General features: G+C 49.3%; 1 protein-coding gene across 1 annotated transcript in view; it reads left to right on the top strand.

Moving 5' to 3' along the window:
* Btnl2 (butyrophilin like 2) overlaps positions 1-2,420 on the top strand; it is a 13,781-nt gene extending 11,361 nt beyond the window's left edge. The window contains exon 8 of the mRNA XM_051152527.1: positions 2,272-2,420. Coding sequence (XP_051008484.1) covers positions 2,272-2,420 — 149 coding nt within the window. The remainder of the gene's footprint in view (positions 1-2,271) is intronic.
* The last annotated feature ends 8,044 nt before the right edge of the window (positions 2,421-10,464 follow it).

Raw genomic sequence — 10,464 nt, 5'->3', positions numbered from 1 at the left:
CATCAACACCCAGGGGTGCAGGAGCTTAGACATAACAGCATCATCACAGCCCAGGGGTGCAGGAGCTTAGACATAACAGCATCATCAACACCCAGGGGTGCAGGAGCTTAGACATAACAGCATCATCAACACCCAGGGGTGCAGGAGCTTAGACCTAACAGCATCATCAACACCCAGGGGTGCAGGAGCTTAGACATAACAGCATCATCAACACCCAGGGGTGCAGGAGCTTAGACATAACAGCATCATCACAGCCCAGGGACGCAGGAGCTTAGACATAACAGCATCATCACAGCCCAGGGGTGCAGGAGCTTAGACATAACAGCATCATCACAGCCCAGGGGTGCAGGAGCTTAGACATAACAGCATCATCACAGCCCAGGGACGCAGGAGCTTAGACATAACAGCATCATCACAGCCCAGGGGTGCAGGAGCTTAGACATAACAGCATCATCACAGCCCAGGGGTGCAGGAGCTTAGACATAACAGCATCATCACAGCCCAGGGACGCAGGAGCTTAGACATAACAGCATCATCACAGCCCAGGGACGCAGGAGCTTAGACCTAACAGCATCATCAATACCCAGGGGTGCAGGGAGCTTAGACATAACAGCATCATCACAGCCCAGGGGTGCAGGAGCTTAGACCTAACAGCATCATCACAGCCCAGGGACGCAGGAGCTTAGACATAACAGCATCATCACAGCCCAGGGGTGCAGGAGCTTAGACATAACAGCATCATCAATACCCAGGGGTGCACGAGCTTAGACATAACAGTAACGGAATTAAAAGACGATGGCCTGGGGCTACAGAGACAGCTCAGAGCCTGGCTGTGAGGCTATGTTGGGTCTGGATTGGGATAACTCTGGTCATTGTGACCTTGGTGACATCACTTCTCTTAGCCTTGTGGTGAAGTACAAGACGTCATGATACATCAGCATAGAAGGAACCGGAAAGGGTAAGGAGAGCTAGAGAGGTGGCTCGGGAGCTGAGCACCTGCTGCTCCTGCAGAGGACCCGAGTTCAAGTCCGGATGCATACATAGCGACTCACAACCATCTGTGACACCGTTTCCAGGGGATTGACGCCTTCTGGCCTCAGCAAGCACCAAACACGCCATGGTTCCCGGGCGTACACTCGGGAAACACATTCCTACACATAAATAATAAAAATAAACAATTTTTGGAGAAGAAGCCAGAAGAAGAGACACAGCAGGGCAGTGGTGACCAAGAAAGAACGACAGCAAAAGGGCGCCTGTGTGAGGAGATGCCGCAGAGGAACATGTCACTTTGTGTGTCGACCCCTTGTGGCTGGAGAGACGGCTGAGGGGCCAAGAGCAGGGGCTGCTCTCGCAGAGGACCCAGATTCCACTCCCGGCACCCACACTGCATCTCACAACTGTGACTCAGTCCCCGGAGAGCTGTGCAGCCTCAAGCTTCCTGCTTGGTCAATAACCAACGACGGCGCCACGCTCTCACCCGTGACCCCGACCCCTCTGCCAAGCAGGAGAGCTCCGAGCTTCCAACTTTTTCGGTTTTTTTTTTTTTTTTTTAAAGATTTATTTATTTACTATTATGTATACAGTGCTCTGACTGCTTGTACACCTGCAGGCCAGAAGAGGGCACCAGATCTCACTATAGATGGTGGTGAGCCACCATGTGGTTGCTGGGAATTGAACTCATGACCCCTGGAAGAGCATGGTGTTAGATAGGGTGGGGCTGGGGGGTCCTTGCTGATACAATGTCTTCCTTGGCACTGAGAAGGAAGAACAGCCTGTAAGACACCAGGGCATAACACGGGAAAGGACAACCCCCCCCCCCCACACACACACACACACACCACAGGGCAGAGAAGGGAAAACTCCCCCACGCTCTTTCTTGATTGTCTCTACAGTATCAAAGCCAAAACTTAAAAATCACTTTTCAGGGCAGAAGTCTACTGTTTATTTCTGGTTTGTGTTATTTACTATTCACAGCTGTGGCGCAGCTTTTCTATTAACTACCTAGATCCACAAACATATCTTGGTCGAAAAGTGTGTGGTCATTTTTTTTTTTTTCACAGCTGGTGATTTCTCTCTCTCTCTCTCCTGAACCCTGTTGTGTAATTTCCCTGGGGTTGTGGCTCTGTGGATTGCTGGTGGTTCATCTCAGTCCCACACACAGTCTGATGCCATGAACGCCGCTCTGCCTGACTCTGGCTAGCTTTGACTTCCCCTTCTCTCTCTTGGTCCGTGGCATTCTGTGATCTCCTCCTCTTCTGTTTTTCCTTCCAGAGAAAAACCACAGCAGCAGTCAGGAGAATCACAAAGGTGCCGAAAGCCACATGCGAGGGCTTCCTCTGACAAGAGGCCCTGTGCAAGCGCACTGCACCCCACTTCCTGACAAGAGGCTCCGTGCAAGCGCACTGCACCCTACTTCCTGATTACCCATCCTTCCTCTTCTCTCTCCCCTCAATGAGAAGAAGTGTCCTGACATAGGCGTGGGTTCATCCTGGAGCAGGGCCATGCTGTTGGCGCTGTCGCTCGCAGTGAGGGACAGCTCTACCTGAGTCCACCCATCATGGTCTTGGTCTGACCCTCAAACAGTGATAGCATTGTCTCTCCCTTTGCCTCTTTCTGTCATCCCTCGGGCTGGGGACAATCCCTCACCTGTGCACAGCAGCTTTATCACTTTGTCTTCTGGACCCACCATGAGGATGGGAGGGGAACAGAGACATGGAGGGAAACGTCACTTACCTGAGACCTGGAGGGGTTTTTCTAGAAATGCCCAAACCAGTAGCGCCAGAGGGACAGGGACTCCACATGCAAGCGGGAGAGGGTCTCCTTCCTCTTTGCACAAGAGAGAGGACTGTGACCCATGGTTCTGGAAGACCCGACACTTGCACTACAAATCAGGGCAAGGGACGGAGAAGTAGCTCAGGGGTAAGAGCACTTGCTGTTGTTGTGGAGGACCTGAGTTCTATTCCCAGCACTCACATGGCAGCTCACAGCCATCTCTAACTCTAGTTCTGGAGGACCCGATGCTCTTTTCCAGCCTCTTGGGGCAGCAGGCACTTACCTGCTGCACAGGGATACGTGCAGCCAAAACATCCATACAAATGTACAAATAAAATAAAAAATAATTTTAAAAATAGACCAAAGCCTGGCATGTGGTCTCTATCCAAGGCTGTCTGCAGCTGGTCATGTAAGGACAACAGAAAGAAGACAGGAGGATGCTAATGTTTAAATCCATCATAAGGCCAGGCATGGTGGTGCACTCCTTTAATCCAACGGGAGGCAGAGGCAGGCGGGTCTGAGTTCGAGGCCAGCCTGGTCTACAGAGTGAGTCCAGGACAACCAAGGCTACACAGAGAAACCCTGTGTCAAAATAAAAATAACAAATCCATTGAAAGGTATTTCATACCAATCTATGCCATGTATTGGTGCCCCAAAGAACACGAAACTTCCATGCCTAAAACAGGGTTTTCTATAGTAACTCATTAAACAGTCTGTCTTAGTTACTGTTCTATTGCCATGACAAAACACCACAACCAAGGTAATTTAGAAAAGAAAGCATTTAATCTGGGGCTTATGGTTCCTGTGGGCTGGAGTCCACAACTGTCATGGCCAGACTGAAAATGCCAGCAGGCAGCAGCAGGCAGCAGGCAGCAGCAGACAGGCACAGCACTGGAGCAGTAGCTGAGAGCTCACATCTAACCCACAGGATGAGACAGAGAGCTAACTAGAAACCTTGTGGACTTTGGACCCCAGTGACACACCTGTCCCCACAAGGCCAACCATACCTTCTAATCCTTCCAACAATTCCACCAAGTGGGTCTAAGCGCTGAAGCCTACAAGCCTGGGTGGAGGGAAGGGGGAGGGGGAGGAGAGAAGGGGGAGGGGGCTCATTCAAACCACTGCACACACAGTCTTTGTAGGTGTTCTCTAAACTTGCTTTTTAACTCCTCACTGGAGACTGTGTAAAAACCATCAAAAGGGTCCTGCTGCCTTTCTTTTTTTTTTTTTTTTTCCTGCAATCCATTTTTTTTCTCTTCCTGTCACATCTTCCCTTTCAGTCCTTGTGAGTGGGGTCTGCCTGTGGACCCACATAACCAGCACCCACATAAAAACAGCAGTGCCAGGATGCAGGAAGGACCCAGGTTCCCAAGTAACAGACATGCTGGTTTTAACTTTAAGTCTCATATAAGCTCTCCTGGGCTCACTCCCCTATTTCTTGGATGGAGGAAACTGGGCTGCATCACATTCCAGATGAAAATTATAATTCCTCCAGTGATGTCTGGTGCCACCTGTGACCAGTTAAGGAGGACAACATTCTGGAAAACAGCAATCTGCAGCTCAGCTGTCTCCCCATGGCTGCCTGAGGAGCAACTGCTGCATGCCCTTATGAACAGGGCGGCATGTGGGCAGGAACGTGGTCCTAAGTAACCTGGGCCAAAGCCCAAGAAGCAAGACTTTGACCTGAGAGAACACAGCATGGGAGTGCAAAGTAGGGAGTCCACAGCAAAGCATGAGCTGGCCATAAAAAGGGGGGTCGCCATAATGGGGAGCCTGTGGAAGGTGAGTGGGTGTGAGCAGCCTGTGGAAGGTGAGTGAGTGTGAGCAGCCTGTGGGAGATGAGTGGGTGTGAGCAGCCTGTGGAAGATGAGTGGGTGTGAGCAGCCTGTGGAAGGTGAGTGAGTGTGAGCAGCCTGTGGAAGGTGAGTGAGTGTGAGCAGCCTGTGGAAGGTGAGTGGGTGTGAGCAGCCTGTGGAAGGTGAGTGAGTGTGAGCAGCCTGTGGAAGGTGAGTGTGAGCATGTCTAACCAACCAGGCTAAGTGGGCAGAAGATAATTACACAGTCAACTGCTTCTAAGGGTCAGACTCCACGGTCAATCACACGATAGGGGAGCAATAATGGCAAGTGCTGTGACACCCTTGAGATCAGTGCCATTGGCGACCTCTGACCTCTTCCTGAGATGGTGCACTCCTTCACCACCCAGTGGATTTTCTGTCTTCCTCTTCAGTAACTGGGTAAGGCAGCAAGGAGGGGGGTGGGCACAAAGCTCCTCCCCTAGCTGAGGATCTATTTGACAGCTGCTGGGAGAGGGGCTGTCGGCAGCGAGTGTAAGCCCTGGTTTGTTGACCACTGCAGGGCAGCCCTACTCCCAGGAGCAGTGGGGTCTGCAGGAGAGACAGAGAATGAATGGGTGAGTAGTGAGGTGGGGGAAGGTCTGGGGGAGGGTGGGGGAGGCCTTAGCACACACATTGCACACCTCTCCTCGATCTCTGCGCTCCAAGCACATTAGGACTTGAGGGCACGGCAAGTACATTGGACTACTCTGAACTTTTCCTTTAAAGTGATCGTCTTTGCTACATTTAAAATATGTTGCTAGTCAACACCGTCAGTGTTCTTCAACAACAGAATGGTTTTCCCTTTCCCTTTTCATTAAAATCCTTGCAGTAAAAGACTGGGTGTGGTGGTGCAAACCTTTAATCGGGTAGATCTCTGAGCATTCCAGGACAGGCGGAGCTGCACAGGGAGATCCTTTCTCACAAAAACACAGATCATCAGTAAAGATTAATGGGGAAAGAGGTGGAGAAAATGAACCACTACAGGCAGCATCACATGAACTGCAGCATCCCTGAAGTGCAGCATCCCTGAAGTGCAGCATCGCATGAAGTGCAGCATCCCTGAAGTGCAGCATCGCATGAAGTGCAGCATCCCTGAACTGCAGCATCCCTGAAGTGCAGCATCGCATGAAGTGCAGCATCCCTGAACTGCAGCATCCCTGAACTGCAGCATCCCTGAACTGCAGCATCCCTGAACTGCAGCATCCCTGAAGTGCAGCATCCCTGAAGTGCAGCATCGCATGAACTGCAGCATCCCTGAAGTGCAGCATCGCATGAAGTGCAGCATCCCTGAAGTGCAGCATCGCATGAAGTGCAGCATCCCTGAAGTGCAGCATCGCATGAAGTGCAGCATCGCATGAAGTGCAGCATCCCTGAAGTGCAGCATCGCATGAAGTGCAGCATCCCTGAACTGCAGCATCCCTGAAGTGCAGCATTCCTGAAGTGCAGCATCGCATGAAGTGCAGCATCCCTGAACTGCAGCATCCCTGAACTGCAGCATCCCTGAACTGCAGCATCGCATGAAGTGCAGCATCCCTGAACTGCAGCATCCCTGAACTGCAGCATCCCTGAACTGCAGCATCCCTGAACTGCAGCATCCCTGAAGTGCAGCATCGCATGAAGTGCAGCATCGCATGAAGTGCAGCATCGCATGAAGTGCAGCATCCCTGAAGTGCAGCATCCCTGAACTGCAGCATCCCTGAACTGCAGCATCCCTGAAGTGCAGCATCGCATGAAGTGCAGCATCCCTGAACTGCAGCATCCCTGAAGTGCAGCATCCCTGAAGTGCAGCATCGCATGAAGTGCAGCATCCCTGAAGTGCAGCATCCCTGAAGTGCAGCATCGCATGAAGTGCAGCATCCCTGAAGTGCAGCATCCCTGAAGTGCAGCATCGCATGAAGGTGACGCTGACTTCAAGAGAGGAGCAGCAGCACAGTGGAAGCAGCTTTGTCTTTGGAGGATGAGATGAAATAAAGTAATTTTAAAATAAGACTTTTTTCTTTAGACCAGGCTGGCCTTGAACTCACACTGATCCTCCTGTCTCTGTCTCCCAAGTGCTGGGATTAAAGGCGTGTGCCGCCACACCTGACTTATACTTTTTTAAACTGTTTCAGGCTGCGTGGTGGTGATGGTGGTGATGCAGCTCCCAACAGGCAGAGGCAGGGAGATCTCTGTGAGTTTGAGGCTAATTTGGTCTACAGAGTGAGTTCCAGAACACTTATAGCTACACAGAGAAACTATGCCTCAAAAAACAAGACAAAACAAAAACTGATTCGATTTCAAAGTACAACATGATAAATGCATCAAAATATCAAGACCCTTTAGGTCAAATCCAGCATCCGAGACATTGACCACCTCCTACTAAGGAATCTACAGGGTAAAAACGAGAGTGGAAAGTGTGTCAGGCTGACCTGCCTGGCGCCTTCAGAGCACATTGTCCCATCCCTGTCAATCACAGAGCCCCAGGGACCTTCGGCATTACAGATTTTTACATACACAGACTGATGTGTGAGTGGGCTGGTTTTGTTTGTTTGCTTGCTTGCTTGTTTTTTGTTTTGTTTCGGTGTGTGTGTGTGTGTGTGTGTGTGTGTGTGTGTGTGTGTGTGTGTGCATTTTACAGCAGACAGGCTAGTCTCACACAAAGCAAATGATTTCTTGGTTGCAAAAAGACGCTTGCTTCCCTTCCCTTTTCCAGAGGGAGCCCTGACCTAAACAGCAGTGTCCTAAGGCCATTAGTCTGAGAACCTGGTACCCAGTTGACTGAGAAGGAGAAAGGGAGGGGGGAGGCAAGAGACAAAGGGAGAGAGAAACAGCAGCTTCCGGTGTGGCTCAGCATCCTGAATTTTCTCCCACACCTTCCTGTATGCCAAAGGACTCTGCCTGCCCTCTATCCGCCCTCTGGATCCAGGCTCTGTCCCTCCCTCTTATCCATCACCCAGGAGAGGCTCAAGGAAAATTCTTTTTTTTCTATCTTTTTTTATTTTATTAATTTATTCATATTACATCTCAATGGTTATCCCATCCCTTGTATCCTCCCATTCCTCCCTCCCTCCCATTTTCCCCTTATTCCCCTCCCCGTGACTGTGACTGAGGGGGACCTCCTCCCCCTGTATATGCTCATAGGGTATCAAGTCTCTTCTTGGTAGCCTGCTATCCTTCCTCTCAGTGCCACCAGGCCTCCCCATCCAGGGGACATGGTCAAATATGGAGCACCAGAGTTCAGTTGAAAGTCAGGCCCCACTCTCCACTCAACTGTGGAGAATGTCCTGTCCATTGGCTAGATCTGGGTAGGGGTTCAAAGTTTACTGCACATATTGTCCTTGGCTGGTCCCATAGTTTGCGCAGGCCCCTGGGCCCAAATCTGCCTATCATAATGTTCTTCTTGTAGGTTTCTAGGACCCTCTGGATCCTTCAACTTTGCCATTCTCCCATGCTTCTCTCACCTAGAGTCCCAATAGGAAGTCCTCCCCTCTGTCCCACTTTGCTGGTAAGTGAAGACTTTCATGGGACATGTCCCTTGGGCTAGTATGCAGATATAAGTGAGTATATACCATTTGCCTCGTTCTGCTTCTGGGTTAACTCACTCATTATGATCATTTCTAGTTCAATCCATTTGTCCACAGATTTTGGAAATTTCCTGTTTTTAATAGCTGAGTAGTATTCCATAGTGTAAATGTACCACAGTTTCTTTATCTATTCTTCTACTGAGGGACACGTAGGCTGTTTCCATGTTCTGGCTATTATGAATAAGGCTGCTATGAACATGGTTGAGCAAATTTTCTTGTTGTGTGCTGGAGCATCTTCTGGGTATATTCCAAGGAGTAGAATAGCTGGGTCTTGAGGAAGCCCTATTCCCAGTTTTCTGAGATAGCACCAGATAGATTTCCAAAGTGGCTGTACTAGTTTGCATTCCCACCAGCAATGAAGGAGTGTTCCTCTCTCCACATCCTCGCCAGCATGTGGTGTCGCTTGAATTTTTGATCTTAGCCATTCTGATGGGTGTAAGATGGAATCTCAGAGTTGTTTTGATTTGCATTTCCCTGATGACTAAGGAGGTTGAGCATTTCTTTAAGTGTTTCTCAGCCATTTGATATTCCTCTGTTGAGAATTCTCTGTTTAGTTCTGAGCCCCATTTCTCAATTGGGTTATCTGGTTTGGTGGTGTTTAATTTCTTGAGTTCTTTATATATTTTGGATATTAGACCTTTGTCAGATGTAGGGTTGGTGAAGATCTTTTCCCAGTCTGTAGGCTGTCACTTTGTTCTGTTGATAGTGTCTCCTGCCTTACAGAAGCTTCTCAGCCTCATGAGGTCCCATTTATTAATTGTTGACCTTAAGGCCTGGGCTGTTGGTGTTCTGTTCAGGAAGTTGTCTCCTGTGCCAATGTGTTCCAGCCTCTTCCCCACTTTTTCTTCTAACTGACTTAGTGTCTCTGTTTTTATGTTGAGGTCTTTGATCCACTTGGATTTGTGCAAGGTGACAAATATGAGTCCACTTGCATTTTTTTTACACGTAGACATCCAGTTAGACCAGCACCATTTGTTGAAGATGCTATCCCTTTTCCATTGAATAGATTGCTCGAGAAAAATTCTTATTGTGTAAGTTCTTAGAGAGATGAAGGCTTCTTGGAACCACTCACCACCTCATAGAGGGAGGCAACCAGAGTAACCCTCTCCTGCCGCCCAGCTCACGGCCTCCTCCTGGCTGCCTGCCAGTGCTTCGCGGGATTGGGGGTCCTAAAGGAAGGCACAGGTGGACATTTAAGGGATTCGGGAAACTGGAGGCAACACGGTGTCTCCCAGGAAATTCCGGGAGGCAGTCCTCTGCCGTCCTCCAGACAGTCTCAAAACTGAACGTGAAATAAGTACAAAAGAGAATTTGAGCACAGACAGTCGAGTGGTGACCGTTACGCGGTTACGAGGTGCAGCCGAGAGCTGGAGCAACTGAAGTCTTTCTTTCTAAACTGTATGAGTTCTGGTAAGCGACACAGGTCTTGGAATCTTAGAAGATGGCTTGGGGTAATCTCCTGATGTTATTGCTGATGCTTAGGATCTGGAGGGAGCTACAGGACTTGTTGGTGCCCCATTTCCTCAATGACGGTGGCTGGGGTGGTAATCCATGTCCTTAACGTTTTGAAATTGTATAAATTAACATGTGGGAAACGAGGGTCTCTATAGACCATCATTTAGCCAAGGGCTAGAAAGTTCTAGCATCGTGTCATCCTCTGGTTGCTGATGTTTGGACACCCTGTCATCTCCTGGTTGGCTGAGCACCTGTGCTCAAGTGTACAAACACACAATCACACACACACACACACATAATTAAAAATAAAATAATTCTTTGAAAGGGAAGAAAACCCACTGATTTATATCCTCAAAATTCTAGCTCTAAGGTTGAACACCCTCGTGGAAGTCATAAGAGACATACAGAACGAAACACGTGCGGACATTTTCTTACATGATGCTAACTTAAAGATGAAAACTAAGCTTTCAAGAGAAATCATTCAAAGAAAATAATTCTCCTTTAAATGGATATATTCACTAAGACCATGTGACTTCCAGCAACTGCAAAGGGATGACAATATACAGTGAAATATGAAAATGCAAAATTGGGGGGGCCAGGAAGATGGCTCGGCGGTTAGGAGCACTGGCTGCTCTCGTAGAGGACCTGGTTTAGTTTCCACACCCACATGGCAGCTCACAACTGCCTGTAACCCCAGTCCTAGGAGAACTGACACCCCCTCCTGGCCTCCACAGACACTGCACACACGTGGTGCACAGCCATGCATGAGGGCAAAACACCCACACACACATTACACATTCTTTTAACTGCAGATCTGTTGGGAGTTGACAAGCCCTCAG

Source organism: Acomys russatus, chromosome 11 (genome assembly GCF_903995435.1).
Source record: "Acomys russatus chromosome 11, mAcoRus1.1, whole genome shotgun sequence".
NCBI lineage: Eukaryota > Metazoa > Chordata > Mammalia > Rodentia > Muridae > Acomys > Acomys russatus.
Note: the sequence above shows the minus strand (reverse complement) of the source record. Positions and strands in the feature narration are given on the sequence as shown.